At 46.0% G+C, this 13,061-nt stretch overlaps 1 protein-coding gene across 2 annotated transcripts in view; it reads right to left on the reverse strand.

Moving 5' to 3' along the window:
- POMT2 (protein O-mannosyltransferase 2) overlaps window positions 1-13,061 on the reverse strand; it is a 39,155-nt gene that overhangs the window by 2,964 nt on the left and 23,130 nt on the right. The window contains exons 10-19 of one of the 2 annotated variants that reach the window (XM_081290618.1): window positions 12,400-12,466; window positions 9,931-10,000; window positions 8,062-8,140; window positions 6,429-6,580; window positions 5,890-5,981; window positions 4,914-4,990; window positions 1,842-1,913; window positions 1,475-1,534; window positions 1,274-1,379; window positions 148-288 (exon numbers count right to left, since the gene is read on the reverse strand). In XM_081290618.1, coding sequence (XP_081146744.1) covers window positions 148-288; window positions 1,274-1,379; window positions 1,475-1,534; window positions 1,842-1,913; window positions 4,914-4,990; window positions 5,890-5,981; window positions 6,429-6,580; window positions 8,062-8,140; window positions 9,931-10,000; window positions 12,400-12,466 — 916 coding nt within the window. Of the gene's footprint in view, window positions 1-147; window positions 289-1,273; window positions 1,380-1,474; window positions 1,535-1,841; window positions 1,914-4,913; window positions 4,991-5,889; window positions 5,982-6,428; window positions 6,581-8,061; window positions 8,141-9,930; window positions 10,004-12,399; window positions 12,467-13,061 lie in introns of both variants that reach the window. The other variant, XM_081290617.1, reaches the window with a different exon arrangement.

Below are 13,061 nucleotides of genomic sequence, written 5' to 3' on the forward strand. Positions count from 1 at the left end.
ACAAACTCAGCCCAGCCCAGCAGAGAACAACTTCTGAGGTGCGGCAGGAAGGAACCACCCCACACTAGGGAGCTGAGATCCACCCAGCCGCTCCCCCTTCCCAAACCCCTTCCTTTTCACCCAACAGAGCAGATGGGCAGTGCTGACCTGTCAACATGCTGGAGAAGAGCATGGCTGGGAAGTAGTGGTGGAAGTAGAGGATCCGGCTCATCAGGAAGAACGGGAAGTAATGGAGCACCCACCCGAGCAGCACCTGGCCACCTCCTCGCAGCAGGATCTTGGTCAGCCCTGGGCCCCAAGCAGCACAGCCCCAGTCAGGAAACAGGGAGGAAAGACAGCCTGGGCACAGTTCAGCTCTGCCCTCCTCACCCTGTGACTCTGAATAAGTACAGTGCCTCACCAGGCCTTCCTTCCCTCAGGTGCAGCAACCCAAACAACCTGATGGCAGCCAGAGAGAGGAGCAACTGGGTCGAGAGCCTGGGCAGAGCCCAGCCTGGAAAGGCCTTGGCACCATGGCAGGGGTGTGGCATGCCAGCAGGGGGCCTGATCTGGTGTCTGGGCAGGAGGGAACCTGGCTCTAAAGAAACCCAATCTTGCCCACCTACAGACCCAATCCTCCCCTCCCTGCCTCCACAGACACAGACCCTTGCAGCAGCAAACAGGGATGGAAGTGAGGATAGAGAGAGGATGGTACCTGACACCATAACTTCTGAGGTGCAGCAGGAAGGAACCACCCCACACCCCACAGGGAGGTGCAGGGTGAAAGGGCCGTGTGGTGTCTCGGATGCTGAGGTCCATGCCTGACAGCTAAAGCAACCAGAAGCAGCACCAGGATAGGAACCCACTGCCAGCCTATCTGAGGTACGGCAGAAAGGAGCCACCCCACGCCAGGGAGCAGAGATCCCACTAGAGGACAGGGCCACGGAGCAAGCAGGGGCAGAGTAGAGAAGAAGGGCAGCTTTGGCTACAGCATAGGGGTAAAAATGAAGGCTCTGAAGTTGGACTGCTAGGGTTTGAACCTCAGCACTATTATTCCTGGGGCAAGTTCCCTAATCTCACTATGCCTCAGTTTCCTAATCCATAGAATGGGGTAATAATACACTACACCCCCGAGTGTTGGGAGGATACAGTGTTGAAACGGCAGTGGGTGTCTGGTGACTAGGCTTTCAAAAGACAAGAAGGGAAAGCATGAGTGGTGAGGGCAAGGGACACTCCCCGCCCCCAGCAGGCAGGCCCTCTGTTAGGTGGGGCAGGGAGAACCCAGCAACCTGACCTTCCACCTCAGCAGGCAGCTGTGCCCCTCTCTGTATGGCGATGGCAGCAATGCTCCCTGAGAGGAGGTAGAGGGCAATGCTCACCAGATTCAGCCACCAGATCACCTGCATGGAGATGAAAACCAGAGGATGAGAGGAAAGGAGCAGCTCTCCACAGGCAAGTGTAGGAGGCCCTGAGCCAAGAACATCTGGGCACTCACCGGATTGCCAAGCAGATAGACTCGGAAGTCTGTGTCATTTGCCCCTGAGAAGCGTAGGCCCTGCGGAACAGAGCACAGCTTGCTGATCCAGGGCCCAGCTAATCCCCAGCCACCCATTCGAGGGCGGAGAAGACTGTTCACCCTTCACAGACAGGTAGCCCAGACAGGAGGTCAGAACATGCAAATTCCACCTGAGTTCCCTGGGGAGCTGGAGTCAGCATCAGGGCAGAAAACGGAGCCCAGCTCTGGCCCACGCATCCCAGGAGAGGCCTCCCTGTGCCACCCCAGCACACCCTAGCCCTGTGCAGTCTTCACGAGTCTCTTTCTGGGCTCCATTTCCTGGAGGAGCTCCAGCCATGGGCCATACCTGGTAGTTGATGGGCCAATGCCAGGGTTTGGATGTGAACTCATTGTCCTTGGGTTTAAGGCCATTGTTCCCCTGCAGGAAGATAGCAAAGAAAAGCTGGTCAATAAGGAGATCTGGAAGGCTGAGAGAAATGTGAGGCTCAGCTATCTTGGATATAAGCCAAGTGTCAAGAGCAATCCTCCCTCTCTCCTCTCCCTCCCATGCAGGGAAGAGTCAGGTGCCCACCTGCAGCCACTGTCCACTGCCTACAATAACTGCCATAATATTCTTCCCCGAATAAACAAGCTCCACTTGCCATCAGAGGCCATCAGACCCTCTACGCCAGAGAGAAAGAAGGGGAAGAGGAATGAGGGATTTGTCTCCATTAGGCACAAAAAATACACCCGTTGCCAAGTCAAGGACAGTGTCAGGAGGGCAGGTTGGGGAATATAAATCAGAGCTTATTTATTCAATTTCAAACAGAAAAGCAGAGACTCTGAGGCGTGTCTGGACCTGGAAAAGGTTCTTTTAGCCTAGTGTTTCCCACAGTCTTTTCACCCCTCACCACCAGGAGCCTTTTTAGACATTTTCCCCCAAATGCCCCCCACGACATTTTAATAGCTTAGCCATACTGTACGTCTGTTTATGTGCTACTATATGAATACCTGGGCAAGACTCTGCTTTCCTCTCCAAGCTGATATTTTATCTACTGGGAGAGAAATCACTCTCAAGTGCACACTTCAGCCTGAAGGACCTAAATTTGGCCTCTCTAATTCAGCAGCCAAGAATATCCAACAACTTGTCCCACCATGGCAAAATCAGGCCTTCACTAAAATGGAAGGGAACAGGGTCAGGACCCTGGACATTAGGCACCAGGGCTGGGTAGCCTCTTTATCAGCACAAACTGAGAAGACACCACAGAAGGGGAGTCAGGCACTCCGACTTAGGTTGGCATTCCAAGTCTTGCCACCCTTGACACTTGGGGCCGGACGAGCCTCTGTCTTGGGAGCTGTCCTGTGCATTCCAGGATGTTCAGCACCCCTGGCCTCTACTCACAGGGTGCCAGCAGCACTCCCATATCCCAACCCTCAGTTATGTCTGCCAAAAATTTCTCCTAATGTTGTCAAATATTCACAAGCAGGTTCTGAACTGAGAACCACCAATCTAGCCCAAGAAGTTTTGGTTCAATGAACTACCACCCAGAGCCTTACTCATTCAACTCTTTGAGGGCTTGGAAATAGTTTATGAGTCTTCATATGGTGATTAGGTGGCTCCTATAGGGTCAAAGTACCATGGCGGGTGTCAGACCCAAAGAGGCAGCTATCCCACCCCTCAATCACTATGGCCATCCAAAAAGCCTTGAACCCCTAGAGAAGTGACTGAGGAAACTCAGCTCCTTCAGATAGTCAGCTGAGTCCCAAACTCAGGAACTCCAGTCAGAACTGTAACTAGTCAAGGGATCCTATTTACTACATCAAACTCAGAGAAATCCGGCTCCTTTACTAAATCAAGAGATGGAAGGAGGGAAAATCTATAACTAACAGAGGTATATATGTTTATAAGTTGTCTTTCACGTTGCAAATCCAGAAGGCTTACTCCAGCTAACCTCATCAGATAAGCCAGTCTTCTCACTCAGATCTCAGCTGGCAGAAAACCAGACACACAGACACACAGACACAAGCAAACACACACACCCCTACAGTTTCTGTAGCCTGAACTCACTGTTTTGGTCTCTCCCTGGCTCTACATTGGTTAAATAAGAGAACTCTCTTGCATCCTTTTTCTTCTTCGATAATGAAAGAATGAATGAAACTTTTTAGACTTCCTCATTTACTCTTAAAATTCTTTCCAGTCTTAGACTGATACTCTTACTGACAGGCACATATTTAAAAGAGCTATGTCATCAGGCCACAATGACAGTTACAAGCAAAGAGTCAGAGAGGAAGTGACCCAGAGATGGCTTAATGTCAACTCATCACCTCTCCATGTGCAAGATGACAAAATCTGAATTTTAAAAGTTTAATCTGGTAAAATAAGTCAACTATGTTTACTGAGCAGTGCTGACATAATCACTTCTGGCAAAGTCCACTTGACAGTGGGTCACAGGGAAAGATAACAGCCCTATACCTCCCAGCTCAGTGGGTGGCTGAGGACCTGCCATCTCACTTGAGATACGGTGGTTCCTCGGTATCACTCCTGCAGGACTCAGGTTTCTCAGAAACCAGAGCAAGGGGGTCTCCCAGAGAGCACCAGAACTGCAGGGAGGTCTCCCCAATTCACGGGGGAAATTTAAGCTAGTGGGCAGAATTTTCCCAATTTAAAGGTTTCCTCTCTCAATTTTCCTTAAACCTGCTGTCAGCTAGCAATGATAGAGTGCAAATAATGAGTCTTAAGAAACCTTAACAAGAGTCAGCCATGCCCCCTAAATAGTTTCTGTCCAGGAATATGGGTGGAATTATATGCTTAACATCCACAACAAATTCAAATTAGCTATTCATTATAACAGATCCTAATCTCTTATGGAGTGAACTATCAGTGTCCCATGATCTTCAGCCAAGAGACTATGGCTTTCAGGAGTCCTGCCACTGGTACTGATTTGCAAATCAGTAGAGGGAGAGAAGTATCACAGTAACTGACACTGACTCTGAAAGCCCACTACCCTAGCTTTGAAGCCTGGATTCACTTTTGACACAGAGCTCTGTAACCATGGACAAGTTCCTTAACCTTTCTGGGTTTCTGTTTCCTCTTGTATAAACTGAGAATGACAATAATCTCCACAGGATTCTAATCAGTTTTAAGTGAGTTAATGTATGTACAGTGCTTAAAATAGTGCCTGGAACATAAGAGCTACACAAATGCTCCCTGATATTAAGGTTGTTGTCATCACCATCATCACCACCACACCACCTTCCTCATAAGGGAAATGTGATTTGTGATAAGGGAAATGCCTGTGAAGATGAAGCAAACCAATAGATGAAGACACTTTCAAAGTCCTCCACAAGGGGGCAGTGGATCTACATCATGGTTACTGCTCTGTGCTCCAAATCTGTGGCTGCTCCAAAGTACTTAGAGAATAAAAAGGGACCACAATACCCGGATCATGACCATGTGGGACTCCAGCAAGATCTCAGGAAAACTGGGCTGCAGCACATCCAGGCTGATATTTGGCACTAGGAAGAAAAACACATTCTCTCTTCACTGTCCATCCACAGTGTCCACATTCCCATCAGGAATCTGCAGCCTTCTTGACAAGCTGACCAGTAGGTGACAGTGTTAAGGATCATTTATTCAGCTTACTTTGAGCATGCATGAGGCATTCTGAGAAATACAAAGGAAAAGAACCACAAGGCCCGCTTCTGTGGTGTTCCAACAGCTCTTGGCGCGCCACTCCTCAGGACCTCCTGTCAGACCTGGGTGAGGACAGGGCCCAGGTCTGCCTCACTGCCAACAGAGCCACAGGACCCCACACAGTTCCTGGCATACTCAGTAAAGAGCTGCTTCATGAGTCTGATTAGCTAAGGTGGTAAGGATGGGATGGGAGGCACAGGGAGGAGAACTTCAGCACAAGTCTGAAGGGGAGTTCAGGAAACAGACGATGGACCCAAACACTCAGTGAGCTAAAGCTGAAGCTGAGGTGGAGGTGGAGAAGACAAATAGAGCTGGGAGCAAAGGTGAGGGATCAGATCAAGGCTGTAGCCAGGGACTTCTCTCAGTGGCAGGCTGGATGTAGGAGAGGAGGAGCTCTGCCCAGGCAAAATGGGCGAGGACCAGCTGCTCCCAGCCTAGAGGGTGCAGAGGTACTCTCCAGGGCAGAGACAGAAAAGCCCAGAGGGAGACAGAGGGTCCTGCAGGAAGTCACTGGTCACCTTAGGGAGAGGAGTTTAAGGAGGAAATGGATGAGAAGAAAAAGGAGTTAGAAGGATTGGTATACACAACTCTCAGGAAGACATTCCAGTGAAAAAGGAAGAAGTGGCAACAATAAGATGAAACGGTAGCAGAATCTATGAAGGTTTATTTCTCTGTAAGGTAACTGTTCATTCAGAGCCAGCTGGGAAGTTACCTCACTCACATTTGGGATTGATATGGTCCTCCACATTCCAGATGGAGTTGAGGGTGTCTTTTAGATATGGTGTGCAGGTAACTTCCAGCTGCTCCCAGCCCCTGTGAAGAGTAGTCAAAGATGTCTCTCAAAAGACCCTCACCCCTCACCCTACCCCACAGCACGTCCACTGCTCTTAAACCTGTGGAACCCCTCTCTTTTCAAGCCAGGGGTCATTATTTTCTCAATCTTACACTTCCATATTCCACAACCCTTCTAGGACTGGGCTAGGACATATCACTCCCATTTTATGAAAAAGACAGACCCAAAGAGTTATTATCACAAGCCAGATGTACAGATGTTCAGCTGTCAGAGCACATAAAATACCAAGGCTACCCTGGAGCTCTGTGCTCTGTAGTATACTTGATCCTCTTCTCCTTCCATCTACAGCAAGGAGAAGCAACCTGAGGCGAACACTGAACATGGGAAATGGAAGCTCTGGCATTCTCCCTGCAGCATAAAAGAAAAAGCCCGAGCTCGATCGGGACTTCAGCACTCTGGAGACTTACCACTTGGGCAGAACCTTTCCTGAGGAGCCCAGGACACAACCTGTGACCAGATGAATGAGGCGAATTCGACTTCTCAGCACTTTTATCCGGTTCCCAAATTTTCTGTTAATAACCTCAATCCGCCAGAAATCATTTGAGTCCCCTGTCCCGTTCTGCCACATAAACCAAGGAAAGAATAAAAAATAAGATGACTTTAGAGAAGAAGTGTCAGAAAGGGAAATGGCCCCCCTTTAAACTGCCACCATATTACAAAGGTCAAACACCAAATCAGCCTCAGTGACTGAAGCAGGAAAGGGAAAAGGCCATAGAAACACCCCAAGTGACTGACATTGCCTCACACTCATGTGTAAAACTAGAGCAGCATGTTCCACTCCTGGAACCAGAAGTCCAATCCTTCACTTCACAGGGCTAGAGTTTAAGCACTCAATAGATATTTTTGCCCTTAAACCAAATTCAAGACTAAATTTGCCCTGAGCCAACAGAAGCAAATCACAAACCATTTGCATTCATTATCTTGGCACGTGGACAGTCACTCATGTAAGCCAGAAAGGCCTGGCCTGGATGCTGTACCTTGGAAATTAAGACAGTGGCATTAAATTGTCCTCAAGAAATTCCCACAAGAAAAATGATAAGGATAGTCAGAGTTGTGACTAGTACAATGTGGGATGAGCAAGTAGGAAGGTTGGGAAATCAACCTTAATGAACCCATGGAATCTTTACCAAAGCACCAATGATGATGGAAAAAAAAAAATGTAACCCACGGAGCTACCTTTTGTGGGTGGGAGCAGTACTAGGGATTGAACTTTTCTGGCACTGAGCTACACCCTCAGCCCTTTTTATTTTGAGACAGGGCCTTGCTAAATTGCACGGGCTGGCCTTGAACTTGAAACCCTCCTGCCTCAGCCTGCTGTAATCTGTAGCTCAGATTAAAGGCATGTGACATCACACCTGGCACTCAGAGAACTTTATTAAGTCCATCTCCCTGAGGCAGTTAATATAAAAGCTGTGTGGATAATATCCCTCTGTAGACCAGGGAAGAGATCCTTAAAAATAAACCCAGTGAGAATTTGGGACCTGAGGTAGGATACCTGCACCATCCCCACTTAATCTACTCCCATTACAATTTTTGTAAAGTGGGGATTTGTGGACAATCAGAGGGCTTTAAATAACTGATTTATTTAGCTTTCTATAACAAACTCTTACTGTTATTCATAAGTAACAATGAATCTATATCTAATCATTTCTATGTAAGAAAACTTTGCAAGGCTCCTTCTGCTATTCTATACATTGTTGCTAGAAAACCATTTATGAAAAACTCACTTCATGAGGCCACAGGCAGGTCTTGGCTTCTATGTTTAATGTAATTTTAAGAGACCCAAATAGCATTCATATTTAACATTTACTGGGAATCAGGAAATGATAGTTATCATATGAGAATAGAATGGAAACAAGCAGACTTCAGAGGCTGCTCTGCTCACAGCAAACCTAGACAAAAAGTTCTCAAATGTTAAGACAGTTCATGCACAGCCAGCAATCCTTAGGAATTCCAGAAGTCTTGGATGTCCTGACAGGCCTCCCTGAGCCAAGCCACACAACTTTTGACATCCTGCTCACACCCCAGCTGCTCACTTACTATGCCATAGCCGGTGACCTGATAGTGCTTCCGGGTCAGGGGGGCCTCATGATAGTGACTGTGCAAGTTCCGAGAGGTCCTAGGAGTGAGAAGAGAGAAGAGCTGTTACCTGAAGAGATGGGCAATGTTTCCTCCTTTACTGAGAATATATCTGTGAGGACAGAAAAATTAGCACCTGAACTATTAATTCCAACATATCAGGAACTTGTTGCCCATTCACTCACAAGAAACATCCAGAAAATTGGAGAAGAGGAGCTCAAACTGAGAAGGAGAAATGGTAGGAGCACTGGACTATGTGCCAAGAAAGGGGATAAACTCTGGGTGTCAGCAGGGCGGGTGGTGACTTTCAAACACTTGGTTGCTTTGAAGCACTTAGCCTGCCTGCTTAGGAGGTGGGTCTGGGGAAGAGAAAATCAACTTGATCTACACACGCCTGAGGTGGGCTACCTGTCCCATCCCCACTTAATCTACTCCCATTACAATTTTTGTAAAGTGGGGATTTGTGGACAATCAGAGGGCTTTTATTAACTAATTTATTTAGCTTTCTATAACAAACTCTTACTGTTATTCATAAGTAATGAATGTTCATTATAAAATTTTTGAAAATTTGCAAAAATAAAATTTATAATCATAAAAATTTAAAGGATGTAAAATCCAACTGACAAGAGAGAAACTACTGGCAATTGCTTTCGTGTGTGTGTGTGTGTGTGTGTGTTGCACATGCATGCATGCATGTGTGTATCATCCCTGATTTCTTAAAAATCTATATCTAATCATTTCTATGTATGAAATTTTCGCAAGGCTGCTTCTATTATTATTTTTCTTTGTTCTTATACATAGTGCTCTATTTCCTTGAGTGATTTATTTTTGTGTATATTTATGTATTTTGAATACACTGTTGCTAGAAAACCATTTATGGGAACAGATTGCAGTGTCTTTTCCAAAGGAGAATTTGCATTTAGCCAGTCTAAGGTCACATTCATTAAATTCATTGCTTGAATGATTTTGAAACCACCCAGGTGACATGAAGATCACCCACATGAAAATCAACTGATAGTTACTTCTCAGGAACTGCCCAACCCTCAATATTCTGCTGGGTACCAAAGTCACTCTTCCTGGGGACAAGTGAATAGTAGATTTACCCTTAGCCTATGCCTCTTAGGGTTCCAGATTTGGGGGGACATCACTTAATTTTGTTTTTTGATATGCTGGGGATTGAACCCAGGGCCTCATACTAGGCAAGTGCTCTATACTGAGCTACATCCTTAACCTAATAAATTTACCACTTTGGAAGAGACTAGAACTTTGACTTTCAAACCTTTCTCAAGGGGTAGTCAAAACAAAAGATCAAAATGAAAGACCAAAACTCAGAACTAGAGGATCAAGGTGAAGTGCCTTCAGGGCCCTACTTATTTTTTCTGGATTCCATCTTTCACTTAGATTTTGGTCTAGGAAGTCTTTAATATCTTGTCAGATATTTTATGCTTTTAAGAAGTAGTTTTTATATTTTCCCTGCATTTTTAGTCACTTCAGTGAGAACACTAGTGAAATAAACGAGCTTGTCATACTCTCAGAATTTGATGCTTACATTTTCTAAAAGTGGCCAATTAAGAGGAAGTTTTGGACAACTCAAACTTTTTCTCCCAGGAAAAGGGAAACTGAAAGGTGCCCTCAGAGGTCAAAGCTCCCCAGAGCCAACGCAGGCAGCGGCTGACCCGCCTTTTGCCTTACCTTCGTAGCTGGTTCTTCTCATTCTAGCACTGCAGCTTCACTCCCTGACTACAGCCTCAGCCAAACCTGACTTTCCTGTATTTTATTTCGTAAAAAATTCCTATCCCACTCATTACCTAAACAGCAAGTTCACTTAACTCTTTGTGTTCCAGTCGAACGATGTCTCCATGTCTCACGAACTCCACTGGGAATGAAGGGTCTAGGGGATCTGCTGAGAAGAAACAAGCATTGATACGGGTCATTCACTCACCAGGCCAGTATCGATGGAGGGCCCGCAGGAAAGCAGTGCCAGAGGTACTAAGAGTGCCGTGGGACCAAAGAATAGGGAGCCCAATTGCCTCAGATGATCAGAGAAGGACGTCCCAGAGATCATGCTTGAAAACACTCTTAAAGGGGAGAATTTCACCAGGTGAACAAGTCAGGGAAAGGCACAGAGCTAAGAAAGAACAAACTCATGTGACCAACAGCACGTGGCTTCATGTAGTTAGAAGTGTAGGCAGGCAGGGAGAGGGCACAGGAGACAGGGTGGAACGAGTGGTGCCAGGCTGTGTACAGACAAGCCAGGTAACATGGCCTTCATCTGGCAGGCCTTTATCTGAAGCCCCCACGGGAACTTAGGCTGGGAAGCTAAATAACAAGATTTTCTTTTATAAGTAATAAAATAGTCTTCCAAAAATTAATTCCATGAAAATCACCATCTCTCTTCAAAATTAAATCTTATCTCTGATAATAGACTTGCTAAGTGTGAGGTGAAGAAAACAATGAAATGATGAAAGAAAAGGACTACTTCTGTGTCATGTGGAAATCAAGACTGATCAGGATCTGGAAAGGCCATAAGGAAAAGGCGCTGGCAGTCATCAGAGCAATGCAGACTGTACTCTTGCAAATTTCCATTCCACACAGTGAAACCAATACTCTATGAATAGCTCAAGGTCAGGAAAGATAAATTTGCCAATGCAAATTACTGGCTCTCAAGAGAATTAGAGAACTTGACTGCACAGATGCCCATTGCTCAGCTGCCCTTTAGGGACTCCTAAGATTAATTAGCAAGATGACAAATCAAGGAAGTCAATAGAGAGGGAAGTTTTATTTCATATAGGCAGTGGGGGGGGGGCATTTACATTCATCAACACAAAGACCTTAGGCTATTAAGTTTCCAGAAAATCCTAGCTGTTTAGTCGAAATGGAATAAAAGACGAGGGATGTCCAAAAGATTTGGTTCAGATCCACATGTATGGCCTTTCCTCCTAACTCTTTACTGTGGACCAGGTATGTTGGCCTGATGCATCAAAACACAATCAATGGCCAGGTGCGGTGGTGCATACTGTAATCTCAGTGGCTAGGGAGGCTGGGGCAGGAGGATCGAAAGTTCAAAGCCAGCCTCAGCAAAAAGCATGGCACTAATAAGCAACTCAGTGAGACCCTGTCTCTAAATAAAACACAAAATAGGGGGTGCTGGGCCTGTAGCTCAGTGGTAAAGCGCTTGCCTCACTTGTGTGAGGAACTGGGTTCGATCCTCAGCACCACATAAAAAATAAAGATACTGTGTGTCCATGTGTCCATCTACAACTAAAAAATCATTAAAAAAATACAAAATAGATGTGGCTCAGTGGCTGAGTCCTGCTGAGTTTAATCCCTGGTACAAAAAAAAAACAAAAACAAAAACAAAAACAAAACCTCCCCCCCCCCTCTCTCTCTCTACTAGTATTATAAGAATATAAATTATGGTGTCATTTTTTTATTATTGAGGATACAAATATACAGGATGCAAAGAGAGTGGTTGTGTATGACATGTTTCTAGTCTAAAAAACTGAGGCAATAAAGGAAGAGAGAAAAAGAAAATGGATTTAGATGAGCAGCTGTCCATTTTTCCACAAAGGCTCATGAGCAGCTGGCCAAGAACAGGCTACACAGGTGTTGTCTGTTGAGTTACAGGGAATGCCTGTGACACAGGAGATTGACATGAGGATGGGCTCAGAAGGCACCATGAATATGCCCTCTGTTCTGAGCTGTGGCAGAAGGCAGCCTGCAGGTAGCTAGTTACCGGACCAAAGGGAAGAAGAGCCAACTATAGCTCTTACTCTGGCCCTAAAGCCTGGAGGGCTCCATTCAGAGCTACTCTGCCTAGACCTTGTAGCAGATCAGCAGGCTTCCAGTGCTATCCCAGGCACCTGCCTAGACTAGCCCAGCAGGAGAGCTGGCAGGTGGGGTCTGCACAGCTTGGTGTGCTCTATGTTAGAAATGAGAGCAGCTGCCAGGTACCCTGGCTTGGGGCTGGCTACTCACCAGCTTCTGGTGTGGCATGCTCAGATAACCTCTTCCTAGATGAAGTCTGAGCCTGTCCCTGCTCAATGACTTCAAAATAACAGTGCTACAAGTGTTTATCTGTTTTACTCACTGCTTATCCCCTGTTCCTACAACTGTGTTTAAAAACACAGTAGAAGCTCAATTGATAACTGCTGAAAGAATAACTGAGATCAGTAAAGATGCTGTCAAAGATGCTTGGGGAAGCCCATCTCAGTACCATTTTTCTGGAAGCAAGAAAAATGTTGAAGACTCAGAGTAAGTAATAATAATACAAGAAGCACCCATTCCCAAGCACATTACCTGAGTTTGTATTGTGTTTCTTGATGATCCACAAGTTGTTGTAGTCCTTGTGCAAATAGGTGGTGACCTGGATGGGAGTGGGACAGAGGAGGAGGTGGGAAGAGAATACCATCACTATAACAGAGCTGGCCGGGACAATCCCCAGCAAACCAGCACATTACCTGAGTCTCTTTCAGAATCTCCCAGCCAGCAGCCCAAGTGCCATGTTTCCCAACAGACTCAGGGGCAGCATTGCTGAATGAGATTCTTCTTCTTCCTTCTGGATTTAGAGGCCCTGTCCCTCTAGAACATTTGAATTCATTTTTGTATATCATTCTGTGTGTTATCATTAAAGTCCTATCCTTCTAGAGGGAGGAACCATGACACCTTGTATAACAGTCTCCAGGACAGATGAGTACATTTTAAAAAGGAATTCATAGCTGAGTGCAGTGGTACACATCTGTAATCGTAGCAATTCAGGAGGCTGAGGCAGCAGGATCACAAGTTTGAGGCCAGCCTCAGCAATATAGTGAGACCCTGTCTCACAATAAAAAATAAAAGGGCTAGGGATGTGGCTGAGTGGTTGAATTACTCCTGGGTTCAATCTCTGGTACCAAGAAAAAAAATGCACAAAAAGTAATTCATACCATGCCTCAAACTTTCTAAGTAAAAATTCCATGCCA

The sequence above is a fragment of the Spermophilus citellus genome, assembly GCF_964194105.1.
Source record: "Spermophilus citellus genome assembly, chromosome: 4".
In the NCBI taxonomy this organism is placed as follows: Eukaryota; Metazoa; Chordata; class Mammalia; order Rodentia; family Sciuridae; genus Spermophilus; species Spermophilus citellus.